The sequence below is a fragment of the Oreochromis aureus genome, linkage group 18 (assembly GCF_013358895.1).
Source record: "Oreochromis aureus strain Israel breed Guangdong linkage group 18, ZZ_aureus, whole genome shotgun sequence".
In the NCBI taxonomy this organism is placed as follows: domain Eukaryota; kingdom Metazoa; phylum Chordata; class Actinopteri; order Cichliformes; family Cichlidae; genus Oreochromis; species Oreochromis aureus.
The window spans coordinates 34,204,365-34,230,729 of NC_052959.1; the positions used below are offsets into that span (position 1 = coordinate 34,204,365).

The 26,365-nt window shown below is 42.8% G+C and overlaps 1 protein-coding gene across 1 annotated transcript; it reads left to right on the plus strand.

Annotated features, from left to right (window-relative positions):
- The first annotated feature begins 1,321 nt into the window (after nt 1-1,321).
- On the plus strand, nt 1,322-4,879 carry ptmab (prothymosin alpha b). The gene is made up of 5 exons (XM_031733163.2): nt 1,322-1,480; nt 3,588-3,653; nt 3,732-3,816; nt 3,904-3,989; nt 4,091-4,879. Exons 1-5 carry the CDS (start codon nt 1,436-1,438, stop codon nt 4,133-4,135), a joined length of 327 nt encoding a protein of 108 aa, XP_031589023.1. The 5' UTR covers nt 1,322-1,435; the 3' UTR covers nt 4,136-4,879.
- The last annotated feature ends 21,486 nt before the right edge of the window (nt 4,880-26,365 follow it).

Sequence of the window (26,365 nt, forward strand, 5' to 3'; positions counted from 1 at the left end):
ACAGTCCGGATCCAGCATCCGGGCCCGCTCTTTACCGTCAGCCGACTGAGCCTAGTTTTGAATTGACGGACGTTGGCGATAACCAATCAGCGCCTGCCGTGCGCCAAAGCTGTGTTTATTCCACTTAACCGACCAATCAGAGCCGTCCTCTGCGGGCAAGTGCGTCATCAAAGTAGAATGTGAATGTGGGCTGCCTGTTATCGGAGCACACTCTGCTCCCATCCCCCATCTCCACTGAGCAATAGCGGCTGCCTTTTTGCGTGCCGCTTTGTCCTTCTCAGTTCAGCTTGTAAAAGCCATGTGTACAAAAGTCGGTAAGGAAAATACGTGTTTGCCCTTGTGTTTCATAAGAATGCGCGTCAGTTCATGAGCACATTATAATTATTTTCCGCACTTGTCTCATCGCATGTCTTTTATGTCGCACTGCTTTTTTCCCTCCTCCACGGCGGGGCATTTCTCTGTGGGTTCTAACAATGGAGGCGGAGGAAATGAGGCCACCAGCACTGTTCACTGCACCCGCTCACTGAGCCCGAACAGCCCGACTCACGGCGTCAGAGCCGGCTGTGTGTGTGTTGTTCGACGGGTACAGTGTTTATTTGTGTCTCGACCTTGGCGCACGAATTTATGGGCTGTTATGTAAAAAAAAAAAAAAAGCCCTCAAGAGTGTCAAGTGCGCACATACAGGGATGAGTTTCAAACATGGACGTCGGGAAGGGGCGGGGCGACGAAGAGCTGCGATGTGACATGGCGGCGCCGCTCCACATTTACACTGTTAGCGCCTTTTATCTGACTGATGTTGTTCACATGGAGCCTGAGATGTGACACTAACGTTTGCGTAGAAAAGCCCGATTTAATCCGTGATAACATCCGTGTCGTCCACGTTTCCCTCCCAAACACTTCGCCTCTATTCCCCCGTCGCGGCGGTGGGCGGGAGAAACCGTCTGAAGTCGCCGCTTGACTCGTCCAGACGCACATCAATCAATCAAACTGACACTACGTCAACCGAAGCGCTCTCGATTCGACATATTTACTGCGTAACTCGATGGAAACTCGATTTTCTCGCGCTCACGGTGCTGTGGAGCTGCCACGGTTCCGGCTCCGGTCCGTTTTGTGGGCTTTTATCGACTCGGATTATTGTTTTAGGGGAGAAAGGGACGGTTGCAGCGGTAGAATAGGAGGGGGCGTGGCCTTTAGGTTAAGAAATTCTATCCATTGTTACTCGACGCGCTAGGAGAACGCCTCTGTCGAGCCCCTGGCCAATCAGAGACCACCGACCTCATGAAGACCCCGCCCACAAGCCTATATTAAAGGCTCGGCCGTCAGAAGCGTTGGCCACTGGCACAATATAATACTGATTGATCCGCTAACTGAGACGAGGGGATTTACTTTATTCAACCTTTCATTTCAGCCGTCCTTTATTTTATTCTACTAAACAATGGCAGACACACAGGTCGACTCCGGCTCGGATATCTCTGCCAAGGTAAGCTGCCGCACACCTCCATTCGCGGGGCCGTGTCTCCGCGGAGCCCCTTACAAGAATAAAGCTCTCCAGGCTCTAACCTACATTTAAAACCTCTCCGTCGTTGCTTCGCGCTCGCTCGGACTTTGTGGAGTCTGAGGAGGAGGAGGAGGAGAAGAAAAGCCGGTGTTCGCCTCTTTGCCCCTGAACTCGGTGTGTAGAGGGAAGTGGGGGGTCTCGGCACCGCATCACGGACACGGGCAGCGTTAAAGCGCCGCGGCTCATTGTCCGGAGAGTCCTGGTCTGCGCGGGTCTTTGTTTCTGCGAGCAGCTCTGTTCTCCTGCCGGCACGCACACCTCCAAGCGAGACCCGGACACCGAGCAGCTCCGGTCCCCCGGCTCGCTCCCCGCGGGGTTTTCGGGCTCGTTGTGAGCGCCGGGGCGCCGCGCATATTTATCCCGCATCTCGGGCTCTTAACGCGGATTAGATCGAGGGGAGGTTCCGCTCCCGGTGCAGGGACTCGGTCGGGTCGCATTACCGGGAGCGGTGACACACTCAGCGGCCGGTGGATGCGTGGACGCGGACCTCCAGCCTGGGGTTTGCTCCGTTTGAATGGAGGACAGCGCGTCAGGCGGTGCGCAGTCCTCCGGTGAACTTTCGGTTCTGCACTTTTCCTCCCGCCTTTTTTATTTCTTATTTCCGTGAGCCCGTTTGTTAAAGCCACCGGCCTGCCTGCACCGTCCGACCCCGTTTGTTTACCGACTCCGGAAGGTCGGCGGCCGCCGCTGCTCCAGCCTGAGCTGCTCCGGTCTCCGCTCCCGGAGCGCGTGAGCGGCTATGAGCCCGGGGCTTCCGCTTTGCTTTGGTGTTTTCGGGGTTTGTTTGCAGGGCGCGCTTCGGTCTCACGGGAAACTTTTCTTTCTTTTTTTTGTAATGCAGACACTTCTTTCTCCCTGTGTGTGTGTGTGTGTGTGTGTGTGCTCGCGTGCGCGCGCGTGGCCGGGCTGTGGAGGTGTGATGTGACGCTGCTGGTTTTCCCCTCTTTCTGCGGGTTTTCCTCCGTTTACACGTTTGAGCTGCTTTTGTTGTGAAAACGCGAGTTTTTGTGCGCGTGGACTTTGGATCAGATCGGGTAAAAGTTTAATCGCCCCCGCGGGGGGAGTCGTGGCTCCGCGGACCGCGATCATCCCGAGAATAATTCTCAATAATTCTGAGCGATTATAAGAAATGTCCATTTGGAGGAGGTGGTAAAGGTGGAGGGGGTGGAGAGGGGAAAAGTTGGACAGGCATTAGCGCGGGTAATCCGGGGAGCCTGTTCACTATTTTTAGTTGTGGAGCGTTTTTACGCACAAGCGCGTTTTTACGCGCAGCGCGCGGGCAGCCTGCTCTCCTCCTGCCGCTTAACAGCTTAATGGATTTCAACCAATAAGATTATGGAGAGCAATTAATCAATAACAGCCTACGTGTGGATGCGTGAGGCGCGCGTGCGGCGGGGATAATGGGCTGTGGGGGAACAAAACGAGGAAGAGGAGCGGCGTTAGTGCGCGCTGAGCTCGAGCACGGAGGCGGAAGGTGCCGTGTCTTCGCTTCGCTCGCTTGCCATGTGTCGTCTTCTATTGTCCTTTCCTGCCTCCGTTACAACGAGCAGCAGCAGCAGCGTGCATCGCGCTCTCTCCGCCGCCTCCTCCTCCTCCATCATCGACCCCTCCTCCTGCTCCCTCCCTGCTCCTGCGCCCTCCTGTGTTATTTTAAACGGGGTGCATCCTGGGTATTGCAGTGCTTCTCCCGGGCGTGTCTCGTGACATATGGCAGCGACAGCGGCCCATAGAAGACTACAATACCCAGAATGCCCCGCGGGCCACATCAAAGTATCAGATTACAACACATTAGAGGGGATGGAGTGGGAGGAGAGGAAGGAGATGGGGGGAGGATCTGCAGAGGCCAATATGGTGTTTAAATAGGAAGGCTGAAAAACGTGCAGCTCCCAGCAAGCACTGGGACGCTGCTAAGTAGGCCAGTAGGTAGAGGGGCAGGTAGCAGCGGTGGGCGGAGTCTAAACCCAGCAGCGCGTTTCAGTGGGCAGATGAGCAGGTTCAGTTTCTGATGTTTGCTTTTATTTGTTTTCAGGACCTGAAAGAGAAGAAGCTGGTGGAGGAGAAGGAGAACGGCAAAGACGCCGCCACCAACGGAAAGGTGAGTGCCATCACCGCCGCCACAGCAGCAACTCTGTGCACAGAGGTGGACATTTTTAACCATTTCTGTGTTTTCCAGGAGAATGAGGAGAACGGTGAGCCCGAGGTAGATGACGAGGAGGACGAGGAGGTGGACGAGGAAGAAGAGGAAGATGATGGAGAAGGTAGCTTGAAGGCTTATTTGCCTTTTAAAAAATAATAAACTCCTGTTAGAGTCTAAAAATTTTCACCTTTCAACTTTTGTCCTGTAGGTGATGAGGAAGATGAGGAGGAGGATGAAGACGAGATTGAGGGTGGCACAAAACGGGCAGCTGAGGATGACGAGGACGACGATGAGGTGAGGCAGCAGCGCCTAAGACGCCCTTAAAACGAGCGGTGCCATGACACCCAGCAGGCGCCGGTCTAACCCTCCACCGTCTTCTTCTTGTCTTCTTTCAGGACGACGTCGAAACCAAGAAGCAGAAAACCGACGATGACGATTGATGCGTTTCCCCCGCGCCATCCTGCTGAACCACTTCCTGATTCTTCACCTCTGACCGTTTTTCTATGTCGCAGGTGGAGGGGCTGGAGGACTGATTTAAAGGAAAAAATAATAATAATAAAAAAATCCAACATGGTCATTAGCAAGTAGAGTTCAACAAACACCCGCCACGTCCACACTCACCCGAGCTCCCCTCAACGCTGCGAGACGAATTTTCTAGAGGAACCCGCCACCGCATCGACAACGCAGAAATCCGGCTTCTCTTCAGCAACAACACAAAAGGAGAATTTGTTTGTATTTTTATTTACATTTTATATTTTTGTACATATTGTTAGGAGAGGGGAGGGGGGGCAGTTTCTCTCTCGATCTCGTCAGACCAAATCGGTGCTTCTCTAACGAAAGATTTTACTTGGTTGACCATGTTACGATATCTCAACAGATCCTAGAAAAACGTGTAAAAAAGTTAAAAAAAAAATAAAATAAAAACATGAAAGACAACCTCTTAAGCCGTTGAACTCAGAGCATTCCAGTAAATTTAATGTATGTACTTTAGCTGTACCATAACTAGTTTGTTTGTATGGGAGGGTAAGGCCAAAGAAAAGAGCCTCTTTTCTTTTTCCTTTCTTTTGTTTTTTTCTTTTGGTTTTGTTTTTGTCAGCGACTTTTTGTTTTATGACGGCCTGTTTTGATGTATGTGCAAAGTTTGTTGTTTGACAATAAACCGGACTTTTATTTTGTGAGTTGTACTTTGTATCTCTGCCCCTTTTTATTTGTGCTTTGCTCTCCCGCGAGGAAGAGGAAGCGGTGCAGGTAAACCTGAGGTCTGCTTTTACTTTAGGGTCACAACAGCAGGGAGGAGGGTCCAGCACATTTTATTGGACATTTTACACTCATTACATCCATATAATTTATATCACATAAAAATTAAGGTTTGGTACTAAAATAAACTTGTGGTGGTTCCAAAAGAGTAAAATGTGATTTATTTCTTTTGGATTTTTCTTTTCTTCTGGATCACATAAATAAGGGTTTCTGCATAAATTTAAAGTCTTAACATTAAAATAAAGCACAGTAAGGTCTGAGAAGCTGATCTGTATTCTAATAAATTTGCTCAGTTTGTAGAGGTTGTGTTTAAGAACTGTGGGAAAAATCGTTGCCAATAAGTTTAATTTTGTAAGTTAGTCTGTTAGTATATTTATTTGGACCGATGTCCAGGTAAGTGCATTTCTGCAATTTCAAGTTCTTTGGTTTGAAAATTTTAAAAGTGCAGAGAAAAAGAGTAAAAAGTTGGAGAAATTCCTGATTCAGCATCTTCCAGTGAAGCAGTGGAAAACCTGCACAATAAAAAGTGAAAGCTTCAGCTGAAAGTCGTGTTTTCAGATTCAGTGTTTTGCCTAAAATACAAAGATTCTCTTCATACTGCTGAGCAGTTTTTTATAATTAAGGTCTTAATCCATCATTTAAACACGACTAGTCCTCAACTTTATGTTTTTAAAGCTTCATACGATTCATAGAACAGTTTGGGGACCCTGATAAATACAAGAACAAGCAGCACGCTCACTCACGCCTTCAAATATTTATTCACTGCTTGCACAATGAATCTGACATCTGAGAAAGTCCAGTTTAAACCTTTTTCTGGTTTTATTCAAACACAGAAATCTGCATTGTTGAAATTTGGTGCTCATGTGCTCTGGAAGAAATAAGAAAGTCATATTTCAGCTTCGCAGCAGATTAACAGAACATTTTGTGGCAGAAAAGGTAAAACATTATGAATCTGTTATCAAAGGAAACAGACAAAGCTCCTCCAATGATCCCGGCTACAGAGTTTCCCAGTTTATGGAAAAGACAACATTCCCACTGAGCATGGAAAATCAAAACTTGTTATTCTTCCTTTAATTTATCAAACTGCTCCTTAAAAACAGCTCAGTGATATTTGCACACCTAACAGAAACCCGACACTTTTCAATATTCATTAGACAACATTAAAAACATGAACATGAATACAACAGGCTTTTTAAACGGAGGTTCCAGCACCCCTAGTGGTGAGCTCTGGCACTGCAGCGTTTTATAAGGTTTTTATAAAGCTGCATTTCCTGTTCCACATCCAGCAAACAGAATATACAAATTCACATTAAAAAGAAAACAAACTCATTCTGACTCATCATCCAAATCTCACACAAACCTAACAAAAAGTTCTTCAGACATTTCTGAGCTTTTTGTGTAATATTTGTGGGTTTTTTTGCTTTAACATTAAAAGGCTGCAGTTAACAGCCGAGGAGTTTATCTACAAATAATGTCCTCACATGCTGCTGTGAGCTCTTCCCTTTCTCAGAACTTTAACCATTTATGGTGTTAGTCTGAATTTTCACTATGTGACTTACAGCACGAGCTGATTTCTAATCCTCTGCTCAGATTTTACTCTTACTGTCTGCCCTCCGTGCATTTAGCTCCTGATGTGAACCCAGATTAGTCGGATGGAAACATCATAAACGCTGATATGATGCGCTTTCTTAAACAGTCTTTAGTCATCTTCATTTTAAAGTTTGATATGTTTATTTAACAGCATCAGCCGAGCAGAAAGAGAATCGCGTTTGTGTCAAAGCCTGTGAAAAAATATTAAGAACCACCAAAACTACAACAACATGAATGGACCAGTTTCCATAATGAGTGCTTGTAATTTTCACACTTTCTGTCAATATTTGGGTATTTTGGGGTATTTGAAATCGAGTAAAGGACCAGTGCACTTCTCCCAGGCTTTCTCTCAGCTCACAGCTGTTAATGAAGCTGCTGCTGTGTGTTTGATCATATGAGTTTATCTTTACAGGAAGGACCGAGATGAGAGGACTCTGAGACGTCAGCTTACATCTACTGGAGGCTCAAATGTCTTTTTCTTGTACGTTCTTTCACATCTCGAGCTCCAGATGCCAAATCAGCCCAAACCAGCTATAGAGTGTAGGGTGACCAACCGTCCTCTTTTTTTGCACTTGTTGACTTGTAAAAGCCTATATGACACTTTTTATTTCACCATTCTTTTACCGCATAGAGAAGGCATCATTTAACTATGTTAAAGCTTTCTTTAAGCAAACAGTATTATTAAAGTTCTTCATGACTGGGCCAAGTGTCCTCTTTTTTGAAAATCAAAATATGGTCACGCTAATAGAGTGTGAAGTCTTACTTTTAAACATGGAGGTCAAAATGATCTAAGACGGCCTAAAATGAACCAGAAGATGAAGAAATGTTTATTAAAATTATGATGACTTCTTTGATTCTTGTTTTTGTTCGTTTTGGATGTTACAGATTTTTCCAGATTCACATCATCACCACAGACTGTATTTAAAAGATGGCTGTCACCAGTTAGTACACGTAACTTCACAGCAGTCATATGATTGGTCAGATCATTGAATTAAAAAGGCTCCAACAGCACAAACATGGTGCAGTTGGAGCCTTTTTCAGGTGAAGCTAGCCGACAGCTAGCAGCTCCAGCCACCTGTGTCACCATCCACCTGTCAGTCAAACAGGCTACGCCCCTAATAATGGTGAAAAACAGTTTTTTTTGTATGAGGCTGTGAACATGTTTACAGCCTCATACAAAAAAAACTGCTCTAATATTAAAAAGGTAAACATGGAAGTCTATGTGCCTGACTCACTGCTGGAGCCTCTGGTGGACATTAGAGGAACTGCAGCTTTTTGACACTTAGATTTGTTGGACTGCAGGTATAAAAAGCAACTTTCAGGAAGGAGAACAGGCTCCAGTCCACCAGGCACAGACTGCTACACACAGCGCTGCAGTGGAACCACATTTTCTCACGTGTGCTGCTGCTGTCAGTATATGAAGCTGATAGCACTCGTGTACCTGTGCACAGCAGCTGCAGCTGTCTGCAGTCACTGCGTTACAGTGAGTCGAACATGACGCAGCCCGAAGGACGGAGGAGGATCTGATCTGTGTTCAGTCATGTCGGCCGCAGCCTGCAGCGCAGAGATCCACACAGGAATGTCAAAAACACAGCGAGCGGCTTCATTACACCCACAAGATCACAGAAACCATGACGACGTGGGGGGTGGGGGGGGGGTGGAAGGGGCGCACAAGCACAGGTGAGCTCCACAGGTCTGAATTATTAGCAGTGTTTGAGGGTGTTCCTTAATTTTTGTGTTTAAGTAAAATGTCTTGTAAAATCAGTGAATATTTAAAAATACATTACAAAAATATGTTGTTCACTATTTGCTTTATGAAGACATGTTTTAGAAATAGTTATTATTCATGAATTCTATTTTTGACACATGTAAGTTATCATTTTTTATTATATTTATAGGTGTTAGGGCTCGACATTTTTACATTTCATATATTTTTCGCGTTCTCGCTGCACTTTATTCTTCTTTATCATATTATATTGAAATTTTATTTTCTTGTAAATTGTGACATTTTTAAAATTCTCTTAAATTTTTCATAAATGATGATCATGACTTTTTTACTAACCCTAGTTTGGTTTTATTTTGTTTACTCCAGCGCCCCCTTCAGGAGAACAGCCCCTGTGTTCAGCGTAAATGACCTTAAATAGAATTAGTTGTAAATATCTGAGACTTCGTGTCTTTGCTGTATTGTGTTTAAGGACCGCAGTAAACACCAGTCCCACCAGTGAGGCTGGTCCCAGTCGTCCTGCAGGTCGGTGAGAGTCAGCGGCTCTCTAACCGGATCAAGTCTGTGAGATGAAAACCTGAAATCCCTTCTTACCTCAGCAGGTGGTCTGACGCAGCAGAGCAGCAGCACCCCCGCAGCTCTCACATGGTTCGTCCCAAACTGGAGCACAGCAGAGGGAACGGTCCACTTCTGCAGCAGGGAGGGGGGAGGACAGGAACAGGAAGCTGCGAGGAGGTTACGCAGTTTAACCTGAATGTGTCCGACAATGTGTCAGGAATTACACTGAAATAAGTGTTTCGGATGGTTTTCTTTTACTTTTTTAAAAGACTTTAAACTGTGAAGTGACGGCGGGGGAGGAGGGGGGGGGCTGCTCCAGGGCGACAGATGCTGGAGGAGAGATAAGACGAGATCAGAGGCGGGAATATTTAACCTCCTGTTTATCCAGAAGTGCAGGAAGCTGTCAGATTATTCAAGTAGTAATACCGCAAAAGAAAAGTACTCATCATGTGCAAATCCTGCCCAAAGATGAATTATTCTTACAGTTTTTTCTGATGGCTTGAGCACAGTTTTTGTAACTTTTGGCTATTTTTGCAAAACTCTACACACAAATAAGAAAACTCTTCACCCAATCAGCAAAACATTGTAGTTTTCTTGTAAAAGCGAATAACCTTTGCTTAACTCACCACACCTTTGTAAAAATAGTATTTTTATATCAGACAGTAAACACAAGCCATCAAATTACAGTTTTTTCTGAATGCTTAAACCCAAACTGTGATTCTTATAGCACAATTTCTAAAACTATTAATACTTATAGCAAAACCACTCACTGAGTTTGCAAAACTAAAAGCACAAACACTGCTTTCACTCAGTTTGCCATTTTGTAACACACACTTTGCAAACCTGTAGCTACAATCCACTGCACAGCACTCTTTTTGCACAACTGTAAACACAACTCACGGCTTTACACTCAATTTGCAAAGGATCAACACACTCCTAGCAAAACTATACACATTTATGGCCATTATTTACACTATTTTGCCAACTGTCTGGCACACTGTCACATGTGAAAACTTTTTTAGATAATTAGTTCACTTTGCAATCAGCCTACGCTCTATAATACAGGTAAGCTGTGTGTGTGGAGTACGGTGGAGGGAGCAGGAAGAGTGAGAAGTAGAGGAGGTCGAGGAAGAGGACGTGGAGGTGAAGAAGCAGGACGAAGAGGACGACAAGGACAAGGAGGAGCAAGAGGAGGACGAGGAGGGGGGAGAGGAAGGGTAAGAAGAGTAAGAAATAGAATTGCTGATGACATCAGAGCTACAACAGTGGACCATGTAATCAACCATGGAGTGACCCTGAGGGAAGCTGGCCAACGGGTTCAGCCTAACTCGAGCCGCTACACTGTAGCAAGCATCATAAGGACATTTTGAAATGAGAGTCGGTTAGTACAGTCACTTTGCACTAAGATCTGTAGCACTGCCATGCTAATGAGAAACACAACAATACCATAGATGTAAAAATACTGAAAATGTTACTTTACAGAATTGCTAGACGACCAGATGTTGGGAGCAGAGGAAGCATGTTCACTGCAGACCAAGAAACCCATATAGTCAATATGGTGATTGCAAATAATTCTATACTTGGAAATAAACACTTGTGTTTGTTTTGATGTGTGTGAATAAACACCAGTACTTGAAGTTTGGATCCCTCTATGCTTACGGATCTATGACAAAAGTATGAGCTCAAACTGACATAGCCTACCTTGTGCACAGAGAAAGCAAAAGCCAGATGTGTTTTTCATTCATACCATCAGTGTGTAGTTGGTGCATTGTGTGCTTATTAATATGATGGCTTGTGTTTACTGTCTGATACAAAATACCATTTTACAAAGGTGTGGTGAGTTAAGCAAAGGTTATTCGCTTTTACAAGAAAACTACAATGTTTTGCTGATTGGGTGAAGAGTTTTCTTATTTGTGTGTAGAGTTTTGCAAAATAGCCAATAGTTACAAAAATGTGCTCAAGCCATCAGAAAAAACTGTAATAAGCACACAATGCACCAGCTACACACTGATGGTATGAATGAAAAACACATCTGGCTTTTGCTTTCTCTGTGCACAAGGTAGGCTATGTCAGTGTGAGCTCATACTTTTGTCATAGATCCGTAAGCATAGAGGGATCCAAACTTCAAGTACTGGTGTTTATTCACACATCAAAACAAACACAAGTGTTTATTTCAAGTCAAAACGAAATAGTAATTTCACTGAGAAAAAAAAAGAAATCAGTCTACATTGTGTCGTCTCTGTGGATCTGGCCACAAAATTTCGTCTACATCACATGAAATGTCCTCTAGTCCAGCGGTCCCCAACCTTTTTTGTGCCACGGACCGGTTTATGTCAGACAGTATTTTCACGGACCGGCCTTTAAGGTGTCGCGGATAAACACAACAAAATAAAACTAGTACCGGTACCAAAAAAAAGAAGATTTATTCATAACACACGTGAAAAGATGCAGGAAAAGCGAGTTAACAATAAAAACGATAACAAAATAACGCTGAAAACCGATAAAAACCCTGAAAACCATACATTTCACACCTGAGCCTCAACTCTCGCGTGCCCGGTACCAAACAACTCACGGGCGGTACCGGTCGAGGTCCGGGGTTGGGGAGCGCTGCTCTAGTCCAAGGCACAGGGAAAATATCTTCTGGAATTTTACATCTATGGTATTGTTGTGTTTCTCATTAGCATGGCAGTGCTACAGATCTTAGTGCAAAGTGACTGTACTAACCGACTCTCATTTCAAAATGTCCTTATGATGCTTGCTACAGTGTAGCGGCTCGAGTTAGGCTGAACCCGTTGGCCAGCTTCCCTCAGGGTCACTCCATGGTTGATGACATGGTCCACTGTTGTAGCTCTGATGTCATCAGCAATTCTATTTCTTACTCTTCTTACCCTTCCTCTCCCCCCTCCTCGTCCTCCTCTTGCTCCTCCTTGTCCTTGTCGTCCTCTTCGTCCTGCTTCTTCACCTCCACGTCCTCTTCCTCGACCTCCTCTACTTCTCACTCTTCCTGCTCCCTCCATTGTACTCCACACACACAGCTTACCTGTATTATAGAGCGTAGGCTGATTGCAAAGTGAACTAATTATCTAAAAGAGTTTTCACATGTGACAGTGTGCCAGACAGTTGGCAAAATAGTGTAAATAATGGCCATAAATGTGTATAGTTTTGCTAGGAGTGTGTTGATCATTTGCAAATTGAGTGTAAAGCCGTGAGTTGTGTTTACAGTTGTGCAAAAAGAGTGCTGTGCAGTGGATTGTAGCTACAGGTTTGCAAAGTGTGTGTTACAAAATGGCAAACTGAGTGAAAGCAGTGTTTGTGCTTTTAGTTTTGCAAACTCAGTGAGTGGTTTTGCTATAAGTATTAATAGTTTTAGAAATTGTGCTATAAGAATCACAGTTAGGGTTTAAGCATTCAGAAAAAACTGTAATTATAGATTGTTAATATTTTCATTTGAATAATTCTTAGCTGATTATTTGATTTGTAAGAAATGAAAAATGAGAAACATCCTCGTCAAGGTCAAAATCCAAAATTATTTCCAAGAAAAGAGAAAAATATTTTAATTAAAATGACATGAAATATATTATTTATGTTGTAGTTAAAGCTGTAGTGGGATGATTAGTAGGTCACATTAAATGTGGTGTAGTTACGTCTGCTGCCTTTATCCTGTCAGAAGCTCTAAATCAGGCTTTGAGCCGTAAAGCTTCTGACAGCAGCTCAAACTGTTTTCCTCCAAAACTTCAAACTTTATTTTCCTGCCTGATGATGCATCACAGCTGCAGCTGCTGCAGGTGGAGCCAGTCTGCATGCACAGTGGTTCCCAACATATGGGTCGGACCCCTCAGTAGGGTCACCTGACGAATGTGGAGGGTTGTGGTCTTTTTTCTGAGCTGTTCTGAGATTTTTATTTTGTATTTAAAGAGTGTTTGAAAATAAGAAGAAGCTGCTTTGGAGTTCCAGAATATTCTTTAACGCCCGTCCCTTCATTTTATTTTTATTTTTATGTTCTTTAGGAATAAAAATCAGTCTTCAGGATGTTCAACACAATGTCTTATATTTCTGTCGAGTTCTTTTAGATTAATTTTTATGATACCTACTGTAATTCAGCTATGTTGGTTGATGAATTTTCTAACTCCTTTATTTCAACATGCTCCTCGATTTTAAACACTGTGGCTCCAATAAAGGCTAAAAGCTTCAAGCCCACATACCAACCATGGCTGAATCAATCCGCTCGCGCTCTCAGGCGTGAATGTCGCCGAGCCCAGAGGAAATGGAAAAAAAGACAAACTTCAGGTGTCCCTGGAAATCCTGCATAACTGCCGATCAAAATATCAGAAGGCTGTCAAAACTGCAAAAGCTTCCTTCCTGACAGAACTTATTACTAACAACAGTCACGAGCCTCAAGTTCTGTTTAAAATCTTTAATTCAGTTATTAATCGCTGCTCCACCACTCAGAGGGATTTGAAGTATAATTGTACTATTTCTTCTTTGTTCTGCCCGCATTACGGTTTTATGGTGAAGCACTTTGATGTACACTAGTCATTTAAATGTGCCATATAAATAAACTTTGACTTGACTTAATGATGATATAAAGCTGAGCTGTGTTTTCTGATGCTGAGTGATGCTGATTGGTTGAGCACTCTCACTCACTCTGTGTTTTTACAGATGTTGTTCAGGGTCAAACAGACACTTTTGCTTCCAAAGGTTCCAAACCAGCTCAAGTATCTGTGTGTGAATCCTCTACAACCAAGGAAAAGAGCTTCAGTGCTTCCTTCATTCCCTTCTTTAGGATAGGATACATGGAAGCTTCCGTAATGTCAGGAAAGGAGATAATGCCATCCCATAATTCAAAAGGATCTGAGTCTTCATGAAAACTGACAGCTGATGAAGATCATCCTCTATATTACTGCTGCATCTTTCATCTTGTGCCAACATGCAGAAATGGTTTCAAATTAAAACTGAAATTTTAGATGCTTCATAAAAATCTCCCACCATGTTTGTAGTCCCTCTGAAGGACTCTGTAGTTTCCCCACAGCAGGCTCAGCCTCCATCCCAGTGGGTCCTCTGAGTTTTGAAATGGTCTTTGCATGTTTCCTTGATTTCATCACTTTCTTCCATTGAGGGGAAAAACGTGATTAGACGATGTAAACGTCATTATTTGACCTGCAGCTTCAAACAGCTGCTGTTGTTGTGAGTTTGAAGCATACTGAGAGATTTTACCACCGACTGACCTCACAGAAGATCCAGGATTTGTTTATATGTCTTCAGGCGATAATACAATAAAATGATAAATTTCTAATTATATTTATTGATTCAGCATTTTTGCCCGGTGCTATTAAGGACATGCACAATGTGCAGACACATGGCAGCAGATCCAGTCAGGACTGAAATATCTGTCCCAGGTCCCATACTGTTTATAATCTGGTGCCTTTGCTTTGGTTTTTACTCTTCACATTACTCAGACCCTGCTCACTGTTCCTGACAGCTGGAGGCTGCAAATGCAGCGTTCCTGACTGATTTCAAAACAAACGTTGGATCAGTCTCAGCTTCCGAAACAGTTCCTGAAACTCATTCACAGACCCGTAAGTTCATTCGTTACTTTCTGGTGGGATTCCCTGTGTGTGTGTGTGTGTGTGTGTGTGTGTGTGTGTGTGTGTGTGTGTGTGTGTGTGTGTGTGTGTGTGTGTGTGTGTGTGTGTGTGTGTGTGTGTGTGTGTGTGTGTGTGTGTTGACAGATGAGTCCTTACTTGACATCAGATCTCAGCTGCAGGCTGAAAACATGAAGTCTGACCTTCTACAGGTTACAAACCTCAGCTTCCTGCTGATTGGCTCTCCACACTCCCGCCTGACCATAAACTATCCAATCACGTCTGTGCATGAGGAATTTGAACTGCAGGTTCACCTCGTTTGATTTGGAGGTTTTGTTGCTTTTAGCCAATCAGAGAGCAGCATGATTGGGCATTTACTTTCATTCACTTTGATTCACTGAAATACTACAGAAGTACTGAAGTACTACAACTATTACAGTACTCTAACTACAACAGTCATAACTGCTGCAGCAGCTCAGCTATGAATCAGTTGATGCTTCTCTGTATAAGTAATCAGGTCTTTAAATTTGTTTGGTGTTTTTTGTGTCTGTAGTTTTTAACTTTTCTCATGAGTCATGTGATCAACATGACTTTCTTTAACCAGGTACAGAGTATTCAGATACTTTACTTATGTAAAAGTATCACTGAAGCAGCATGAAAATACTCGTGTAAGAGTCCTGACAGCTCTCAGGCTCTGTTTTCTTTTTTCTCGTCTCATTCCGGATCCTCCCCTTCCTGCCTTATTAATCCCTCTCGCCCATCGAATATGGAAATCTGCACATGTGTGCCTGTAACTATCTGTCGCCCATCTATTTTACTCAGTTCAGTTCAGTTTGAGGCCATGGATGCAACAGCCCCAACCATGAGAGCAAAGAAGCTGTCCCTACATCTAACCTGAGTCTTACCTGGTGCCTGAATTACAAAGGCAAAAAAATCCTGTGATTTATTTTCCATATTGCTTTACTTCAGCTATCAGGCCAAGAGGTCACCTGACAGGTTATCAGCCCTATAAGTCAACCCAGGGTTTATCAATCCAGCTATGAGCACATTCCCAGGAAAGAGGCGGGGCCTGTAGCATCCGACCAATCAGAAACATGAACAGGTCTGCCGCTGAGTGACTGATTTTAACAATGAACATAAAATTAGAATATTAGAGAAATATAAAGATGTTAAAGATGTGATACAGTCTGAAAGCAGACATGCAGACAGCTGCTGCAGACAAAGCAGCACTGAGTGTGAGAGTGTTGTATTATATATGTTATTTAAATAAATCCAGTTAAAGCGACAAAGAAAGGCTGTCAATAAAGAAACAAGGCGACTGTGTCGCTTAATAAACCGGCATCACAACCCTGTCATTCACCTCTGAACATGCACGAGGTCCCAGGAGACCGGTCTAGGTCTAGATTCAGGCTTCATTTAGTTTTAGTCTCAGGTTAAATTTGCATTATAACAGAAAATAGATTTTAGAATTAAAGTCTTTGTTTAAAGCTTTAACTTTTACTTCCAGACAAGGCTAAAAAAGTCTAAAACAACAAGAGTGGATCAAACTCGATGAGTCACCTGATCTGCTGTTAGAGGCTCGGATGCAGGGAGATCTGATTCTAGCTGTTTATTCTGCGTTAGTGAGTCAGCTGTAACCCCGACAGGGTTAAACAATAAAGAAAAGTCAGAATTCAAACCAGTGAGCAGGCTTGCTTAGAGATTTTAAATAAAGCCAACGACCAGAAGCCTCGGGGTCCCTGTTTCAGGATTATCTCGCTGTGTGAAGGTTCACAGAAGGATGGATGGACTTAAAGTAGTTTGAAAGGCAAAGATTAAAGACACTAAGGCTCATCAGGGAGAGACGAAGACTTCAGTCACCCTGAACAAAACACACCATCTTAAAATCTGCACGCTCGGGTCTCAGAGCTCTTCCTGCAAGAATGAACTGATTTCCAGGGACCTGATTGGTCAGCAGGCAGTGCTTTTGTTTATATTGATCTCTAATCTTGAACATAACCGGGCCTGGAGCAGAGCAGGTCTGCAGGATAGGTTACCATGGCGATGTACCCTGGCTTAAACCTGAAGTTGCCTCAATAATACTCTTTTCTGACAAAGTTGTATTTTTGCTCAGTTGTATATAGCATTTGTATTCTATTTTTATCCTATTGTATATTTTTTTCTATTTTATTCTATTCTGTACAGTTGTGTACAGAATATTATTCTTATTGTATTCTAATTTGTGCTATATAACTTTGCACTGTCCACTTCCTGCTGTGACAAAACAAATTTCCCACGTGTGGGACAAATAAAGGTTATCTTATCTTATTATCTTATTATCAGCCCCAAACACTGAGCACACACAGACCTCTGCTCAGACATCTCTGTCCACTCTGCAGACGACACTGAGGGTATCAGAAGCTTTCTGGTCTTACTGACCAATCAGGTCTCAGCAGGCTTTGGTTGCATGCAGGTAAACTGTCTGTGTGAAGAGCAAAGCTACTGAAGAGTTTAGGTTTCAAACTTTAGCTGCAGTGACTGGCAGATGGAAACAGGACCTGAAAACTGTTCGGTGTCATCAGACGGGCTGATGGTTTCTAGAAACAAACCCTGTGAGAGGTGAGTGTGTTTAAAGTATTTTACCTTTACAATGAGACACAAAGGAGACACACCTTGGACTGTAGGTGGAGATGAACTGAGTTTTAACTGTTTCACAAACTGTTGGCACGCTTTGGGCTGCTTTACAGATTTATTCATACAAACAGGCGAGTCCAGAAAAAAGAGAAGATGCTGGTTAAAAAAACAAGAAGACAAAACAGAAAACGATCGTCGCACACGGCGGCTCCAGGTTCACCTTCCTGCTGCACAGAAACACTGAAGCGTCATCTTAAATCAACTGTCCCAGCACAAAGTCTGAAAACTGAAACATTCAAGCATCTAAAAGGTTTTTCAGTAAATACACAGATCCCACGTCTGTAGCTACAACCTGTTTGTTGAGTTAGTTAATTTGAGTTAATCCCTTAAATTACCAGTGAGCCTCTGTAAACAACACGCACTAGTTTGGCTGGTTAGTTCTGTTATTCGTTCCTCCCTGTGATCATTTCACTGTTTAATGGAGACCAGTTTGCATCACGATGTGGTCTCTGTGTAAACCAGCTCTGCAGTCACATCATTTTTGTGCAGCTGTATTTATGTCTTCTGTGTTATTAATCATTTCTTTTAATTTTCTTTTCCGCCTCAGTAAGATTGTAGAGGTAGATTAAACGTTCCTGGCACAGTTTCACCGACGTCCACGCTGCACAGCGGCGAGTCTGCAGAGCTCAGAAGAACTTCACCGTTTCACTTTGTGTTCTTCGGCAGACTTCAGACTTCGATGAAGGCCACAGGCTGAGACACGTCGGTCTCAGTGAAACTGTTCAGTCCACCTGAACAGGATCAACAGGTGTGATAAATAAACAGTTTCCATGTTATTGTGAATAATATCACAGCACATTCCTGAGAAACAGACGCTGATTTATGTTCCAGCTGCTTGTGTTTCTGCTTCTTTGTGAATCTGCAGCACCGATCCTACAAGATTTGTAATGAGGATGATGGAAAGTTGTGTGAAATAGACTCACTTGTCACTTCATTAGGTACACCTTGTTGGCTCTGGGTTGGACCTCTTTTGCCTTCAGAGCTGCTTTAATTCTCGTGGCTCAGATTCAACAAGGAGCTCAAACATTCCTCACAGGTTGTGGCCACGTTGATATGACATCATCGTGACATCATCACAGCAGCATCCATGATTTGAATCTCCCGTTCCCCTGGCTGTGGAGGCTGTTTGGGTGCAGAGATCAGCATCATGACCAAGAAACCGGCCTGAGATGATCTGAACTGTGGTGTGTTTTCCTGCTGGAAGCACCAACGATGGCAAACTGTAGTCACAAAGGGACACGATCAGCAACTCTCAGGCAACAATGCTCAGCTGGTACTGAGAACATAGAAGTGTGCTAAAAAATCCTCTATGATGTTACATCGTCCCCTGAAACACTGGTACAAGCAGGATGCATCCATGCTTTCATATTTACAACAAATATAAAGAAAACCGTGTGAATGTTGCAGCAGGAATCAAAATGAGGCATCGTGGTTGCAGTCGTATGCTGGCCTGTGCGAACTGTAGACACCGTCCGGTCGTCTGCTGCTGAAACACATCTGCTTTTAAACTCAGAGATGTTTGTGTGTGAAAATCCAATCAGATCAGCCTGTCTGCTAAAAAACGCTCACACCACATTCAAAGTCATTTAAATCACATTTCTCCTTTTCTTCTGCTCAGTTTGAACTTCAGCAGGTCGTCCTGACTGTGTCTTTATCACATGGCAGATTAGACATTTGTATTACTGAGCAGTTGAGTGTGTATCTAACATGATAGTCTTTAATTTAACAGATTTAAACTTTCCACTCCCAGTCACATACTGTCATGTTTGGCACTGACCAGCAAACAGATTTCCTGCTGCAGAAGCTTCGACTGAGTTCTTCCAAAATATTTGAATTTGCCACTGATGAAGGAACAAAGGATGAAAAACTGCCTGATGTCACTGTAACTTGTTGTTGATTAAAGTATTATAGAGTTTCAGTCCATGTGTGTTTTGGTGTGATTCAATACTGTGTCAGTACGCTGTGATACAGAATTCAGTCAAACTTAACTTAAAGGTTTTTAAAAACAGTTTTATAGGATCTGAGATGAGCTCTGTGTGAATAACTGTCAATTTATTGTTTTTGCATAAAAATGTTTGAAACCATATGAAATGAAGGGAAAATGTTTCAGAAAATCATTTTGCAAAGAGATGAGGGAAACAGTGAAGGTGTACATAGAGTTTGGTTTCTTGAGGCAAAACCGAAGGTTTTAAACTGATTAATTCAGCAGGATTATCGTTAATTATCCATCTGATTTTCCTCAAACTCAATCTGAGCCTCCTGAATTCAGCTCATACTCACAACAGCAAGTCCAACACAAACACTGTCAGTGTTGTTTCTGACCAGTGTTTCATTTTAAATCAGAAATATAAAGAAATATTCTAAATATTTGACACCAGGGGGAGAAATTTAAGGACAAAAGTCATAAATATGCACCACATAGTCCATGTGTTTCATAATCTGTTTTTAAGAATTGGTCTGGGTTCTTATCATTTTGATGGTTCACACTGATATTCACACTTACTCTTAATCTGTGGCTTTTATGGTGCTTTTTGTATATAAGCAGTTCAAAGTTATATTGAAGAGCAAAGAAAATGATTTAAGTTACAGTTTAAATACCTTTTGAATTCATTTCTAAAGTAACACTTTTTGATTTCAGGGTTAGTTTGAGTTTAAATCTTTAAACCGTCTCTTTTTGCTCTCTTACATGATGGACGTGTGTTTTCGGTTCAAACCTGCCTCTCAGCTCCACTCATTCTTGGAGCGTTGCTGCCCCCATGTGTCCAAACTCTGAGTTACATGGTGTTTCCTCTGCAGCAGGTTTGACCCTTAAACGAAACTGGAAAAACTCAAAGATAGAACAAGAAGACCAGATATTTTATCATTCTGAAAGTAAAATGTTTCTCTTAAATCAAATGATCATTTTCAAAAAAGTCTAAAAAAAAGTGCAACAGGAAGTTATGATTCTTCAAAAGTTTAGGTTGGATTATAAGGGACAAACAGACAAACAGCACATCTGTACTTATAACAGCTACTACTGCACATGCTCAATAACTGCCATGGGACAATTAAGGAAACCAGTGATGTCATTAATCCTTCTGTTTTTTCTGCTGTAATCTCTGTGAGGAAAAAGTCCTGTAAGCTGATTAATGAGTAGCTCAATCAGAGTGCTCGCAGAGGTGTGATTTGCAGACTTGTAGCTTCAGGTCAGAAATACTGAGAACACACATTTTTAAGCAAAGGAGGAAACATCTGTTGTCCAGCTGTGAAACTTTACAAACAAGCATTTATTTATTTCTTCTAATGATTCTTGTGAATCGTTGATGAAGTTTGCAACAAAAACAAAGTTTTGAATGCAGTTTTGTATTTTCACTGAGACGAACAGAGAACAGAGGAAGGAGACAAGAAAGACTGAGCTAAGAACTAGCTAGGGCCTACAATTTATGATCTCCATGACTTCATAAAGGTAGGTACGCAAGGATGAAGAGTCAAGTCTTTTGGATGAATGACCCAGAATGGATGTCAACACACTTCTAATTGTCCTAATCTGCCTTTCCCGTTTCATGAACCCAGCATCTTCCAGCATATGGTTGGAAGATGCTGGGTTCATGACAAACTCACAACCTAGTTGTTTTAGGCATTCTTAATCCAATGTCTTTACAGATTTCTTTACAGAAGAACTCTCGTCTTGCTCCAACAAAGTTGGTGCCCTGATCTGACCGAAGTTGTTGAACATTTCCAAGTATGGCAATAAACATTCGGACATTATTAATAAAGGCATCAGTAGTAATGTATCAAGTAGCTCTTTATGCACAGCACGAGCACACAGACATGTGAATAGCAGACCATAGCGTTTAAGTTCCTTTCTTCCCTCCTTAACGTAAACGCCAAAGCAGTCCATTCCACAACAGGCAAACAGAGGCGATGTTTCAACTCTTTCACGTGGTAAATCTGCCATTCTTTGTACTTCAGCATCCCTTCTGAACTTTCTTAATTTGGCACACTTGTAAATGTAGGAAGACACTGTGTGACTGCATCCTACTATCCAAATTCCGTTTGATCGCAGTTCATTCATAGCCATCCCACATTCCTGGTGACGAACCTTTTGATGAAAGTGTTCAATCAGTAACTTTGATGTGGGTCAGGGGCGGATCTATCAGGGGGGCATGGGTTGGCATGTGTCACCCTAAAATGAACTCTTGCTACCCCTATTGCCATCCTAGTTTGGATCCTATTGCCATGGATACGGTGTATCCATATAAATGGCTTACCCTGTATTTTTGTGTGATTTCAGTTGATTTGTGGTAATAATGTATGTCAATGAAAAATAACTAAATTCAGACACACGAGGTTTAGCTGAAAATAATGATACCAAGCAAGGCAAGGAAAAAAAAAAATTTGAAGGAGACATACAAATGTAAAATCAAAAGTAGTTAAAAATGGCCCATTATATTTTGGACCTCAGAGGGTTAATCCAACAAATCATGAAGAATTAGGTTTACATGTTTGTTCATGACAGTATAAATTTCTGATATTTTGTGTAAATTTAAACAACAATTTGATTGTTTCTAACAAAAAAAAAGCCATAGGCATACAATCAGTTCACAAGGGTTTAATTTTAATTGAACACCTAAAAACAATTTCAGACAGAATAAGCGCTGCAGGGAACCTGTTAAAAACTAATCAACATTTGACACACATTAAAGGAGACACCGATTCACACTTCACCCCAACTGGGCAAAACAATGTCAAAAGGAAAATCTTCAGTGCCACTCAAGCTCACTGCGGTGCATGCAAAAGTGGCAAGAAAAAGAACAGTTTCCGCACAGCGCCTTCACTGTCTGCAATGATAAAGTAAACCACTCTAAAATACAATCAGTACATACAGTGGTGCCTACTGATACAGTAAAATAAAACAAACAAACAAAAAAAACCAACAACAACATAGACAGCCAAAGCCGTCACAATAATCTTCAGCTCTTTGCTGTCAAGTTAAACCAGACTAAAACAAATTAAAATAACCACTGGTGTATCAGGACTTCAGCCCCGGAGCCAGACATCCACGCTGGCAAAGCAGCAGCTTGCCACTCTGTAAATGGAAACAGGACATCACTTACACTGAACAACTGAATGCAGCAGGACTATCGCTCCCACCTGGCTTCATATGTATTGTTCAGTTACCTGTTGGGGACACCCCCTAACAAATATTGGCAAACAGTGGCGGAGTCCACTACACATTTCGTCACAGGAACAAAACAATGGTTTCTTCCTACAGGGGCTACAGATAACTTCAAAATTACCAAAATGCAAGCGGACCATTTTTGGTGACCTACCGCTCCAGTAGAAGGCTATGGAACCCACATCGAGCTGTCATAGACAAATTAAAAAGGCCAAATGGCACGGCTTGGACCAGACACTCACACAGCTCCAGGTTCACTCAAGAGAAATACTACTTGCCTGCACTTGTGCTTATAAAAGGGAAAAACCCAGCCACACCTACCAGGGGTGTTTCCCAGTCAAAGGTCTAACCTGTCACACTAAGAAAATTTCTCTAGATCTGCCCCTGATGTGGGTTTTGCTTGGCGAGATCGCTGGCTGTTTGGTGTGTGGTTTTAAATCGGCATGCTCCAGCCAACCTCCCACTCTTAGCACACCCTTTTCGTTCAAGAAGACATTCAGTTTGTGCAACCTATAGAGATTGAAAATGTGACGTCATTCCGGGGTAAAACCGCAAAGGATTCAGGGAACGAGTGGCAAGCGGTACTAGTGCACGCAGGCTTTCACAGGAAAACAGTCACAGAGCGATAAAAAGAAACACAAAAAATGGCAAGAAGCTGTTGTATTATTAACTCCAATAGCCGGTCACATGACAGCCACGGGAAGCCAACGGGTAAAGAGATCGGTTTTTATCGGATTACGTCGTGGAAGAGAAATTGTTCAGCCATGTTTCCGATGCAACAAAAAGCCGACGGATGGCCTGGATTGCAGCCATTTGAAGACCAAATATAACATCCCAGAACACTCCAGCTCACATGTTGCTCCAAGCATCTCCACAAAGGTACGTCTTCTGTTGTAGTTATTATGTAATTTATCATAACATAATTGTTGATGTAGGTTACAAATAAGTCTTATATTGATTTGAATTGAATTCGTTGCGCTATGCTGCTTTGTTCACTGTGGCTTTGCGGGCTAATGTTTGTTGTGTTTTGTAGGAAAACCAGCCTACAAAATGCTGGAATGCGATCCAGACTGGGCACCTCTATCAGCCTGGGTCAGACCGAGTTTAAAGCTGCTACCACAGCCAGATTTGATCGGTTAAGAGAGAGAGCGATATCAAAACAGCCACGAAATGTCCCGCATATATGTGCCCAAGAGTTGTATTGAAGCAATCAAGTGATGAATAACTGTTTTCCAGTATGTTGTTTTGCAATGTTGATTTGTTTTTCACTGAAGCAGCTAATAAAGCATAATGGAATATAATTTTGCCTCTTTCTTGTAAGGTTCTATAATAGAATGAAACAATAATCCAGTTATAAATAAAGACAATAAATTGAATGAATTATGAAACACTCATTTTATTTCTATTAGATCTGAAAATGTTGTGTAATACTACAACCTGAAACGACAAATAGATGCGTTGGCCTGTACAGGAGATAAAGGAAAAAAATGTAACAGCAGCTGTGAAACGGAATAGTCCAAATCACCAAAGTAAACTGGACCTGGGCTTGTTGCAGGACCTGAAGTTAATAAACATTTTGTGAGTGTATGCACTCACACTTAGGACCATCCATCCATTCGCTTATCCTTTCCAGGGTCGCTGGAGCCTATCCCAGCTGTCATAGGGCGAGAGGCGGGGTACACCCTGGACAGGTCGCCAGTCTGTCGCAGGGCCAACACACAGGGACAGACAACCATTCACTCACACATTCACTCCTAGTGACAATTTGGATTATCCAATTAACCTATCCCCACAAGCTGCATGTCTTTGGACGGTGGGAGGAAGCCGGAGTACCCGGGGAGAACCCACGCAAACACGGGGAGAACATGCAAACTCCACACAGAAAGACCCCGGCCTGATGGTGGAATTGAACTCAGGACCTTCTTGCTGTGCGGCAACAGTGCTAACCACCGTGCTTAGGACCATATAATAATAAATATGTGCGTGATGAAAGTTGGGCAGCACGCTGACGTCCTTACTCCACTCTGTATGCTCGTATGGGTCTGACCCTTTCACTCCTTTGATTTTTTCCTTGTCCTTTTTTTTTTTTTTTGCCTTTTCGTCAAGTCTGTCTTCGTACGGACCTGCCGTGTTCTCTGTCGTTTTGTACATAACTGTTTTGGGGGCAAATAAAATGCAAGTAGGGATTAAAACCGCAGAATTAATGATTACCGGTGCTGGAAATACTAGCGCTTGATGCAGTGTTTTGATTTTGTTGCCACGGGTACCCACAAAGCAATGCACGAAAGTCACGTGGTCTGTCAATCTCTATTTGCACTGTCCCTTGTTATTGTCTCCTTCTTTGATTTTAGATCTTTGATGTTCTTTGGGAAACAATTACTTTAGGAGTCTGTGAAGGTTCTCAGTCATCCAGGTCATCGTAGTCAAAGGAGTTTGCAAAGAAAAGCGTCTGGACTTCTTGAAGTTGCTTGAAGACGTTTCACCTCTCATCCGAGAAGCTTCTTCAGTTCTAAGGTCAAATGGCCGAGAGTCCCAGATTTAAACCCAGTGGGAGTATCCCCCGGCCATTTGACCTTAGAACTGAAGAAGCTTCTCGGATGAGAGGTGAAACGTCTTCAAGCAACTTAAAGAAGTCCAGACGCTTTTCTTTGCAAACTCCTTTGACTTAGGAAATTAGATATTATGAAAAGCTCTGCCTCTTTCCTCCCTTCAAGACTGGTAACTTTGTTGGACATCAGATCCTTGACCTCTTTGACATATCGCATGTGTCTTGCAATGGCTTTAACAAGCCTTATCCAGTCTGAGATAAGGTCTCTTTTCCGTCCAACTAACATCTGACTTGGGATGATTGTATTTCTGGATGAAAGTGTGGAGAGTTTTAATTGCATAAACTCCCCTTTCGTTTCCAGAGCTTCTGACTTATCTTCATGATGAATGTGGTATCGCTTTAGTTATCAAGTAGTGCATATACAGGAATTTCATTCTCTGGGTTACTTGATGTAGATAACCAAACTGGGACAACAGTAGAGGGGATACATGCTGTCTATGCCTTGCACTACTCTGATGTAGATTCATTTGATGGTTCAGGGGTGTGTTTGCGCTCTGTTCTTTCTGTTGACTTAGCATATTTTGAGGTTTTTACACTGTCCCCATGCTCATCACTGCACTTGTCTCTTCTGGTTGCCCTTTTGCGATCTTTGTGTAAACATGTTGGGCGTTTTCCTTTACATGTTTCACCAAGACCTCTTCTTTTTCAGCTCTTTAATTGATGTCCTGGTCGTAAACATCCAAAACACAATTTTTACGTTTGGAGAAACTTGAGACGTTCTTCAACTGGTTTTTCCTTGAATTTCCAGCATGTCTAAATACCGTGATTGATTTTCACAGAAGGTGCAACTCTTGAGTTCTGTATTCTCTTCAGAGTTGCTCACAAGCACCTCTGCACCAACGTTTCATGTCTTTGTTGTCTTTATTTTTTCACCATCACTGGACTTCAAGGCATGAAAAAAGTCATTGGATTGCAAGCTATCTGTGCTTCCTTTGTGATGAATTCCACAAACTGACTGAACGTAGGAAACACAATACAAGTTTCTTCTATCTCAATCACACCTTCCTGTTTCAAATGGCCACAAGCCAATCCAGCAGTTTGGTAAGAAGTTTCTGGTTTTCATCACAGTCATTCAGTACTTCTAGACTGTTAATCTGGGACATTCCAGCCTGGCAGCTCCTAAGAAAATCTGAAAAATTCCTCGCTTTGACCCTGTCTTTGGGTCTGATTTTGGGCTATGATGCAAGCTTATCCTTGAAAGCTTTCGCTATCACAAATGAGCTTCCAAATCTTTCTTCCAGGATATCCCATGCTGAATGCTGCTGAACTGCATCTCTTCCTACTAGAAAATAACTTTCAATGACAAGTGGCTGCATTTTCCAAGATTATTTTATATATGGCATCACAGGTGCCAACTCTGCGGCGGATCTCAGTGTCTGGGGAAGTGCATTTACACAAATCTTCATAACTATGTTTCACAACTGCTGATGCACAACTCATTTTGCACATCAGCTCCTTCACAACCTCAACAGAGGGGGCTCCCTTTATCATTTTCTTAGCTTGCTTGGGGGTCGCTTTCCA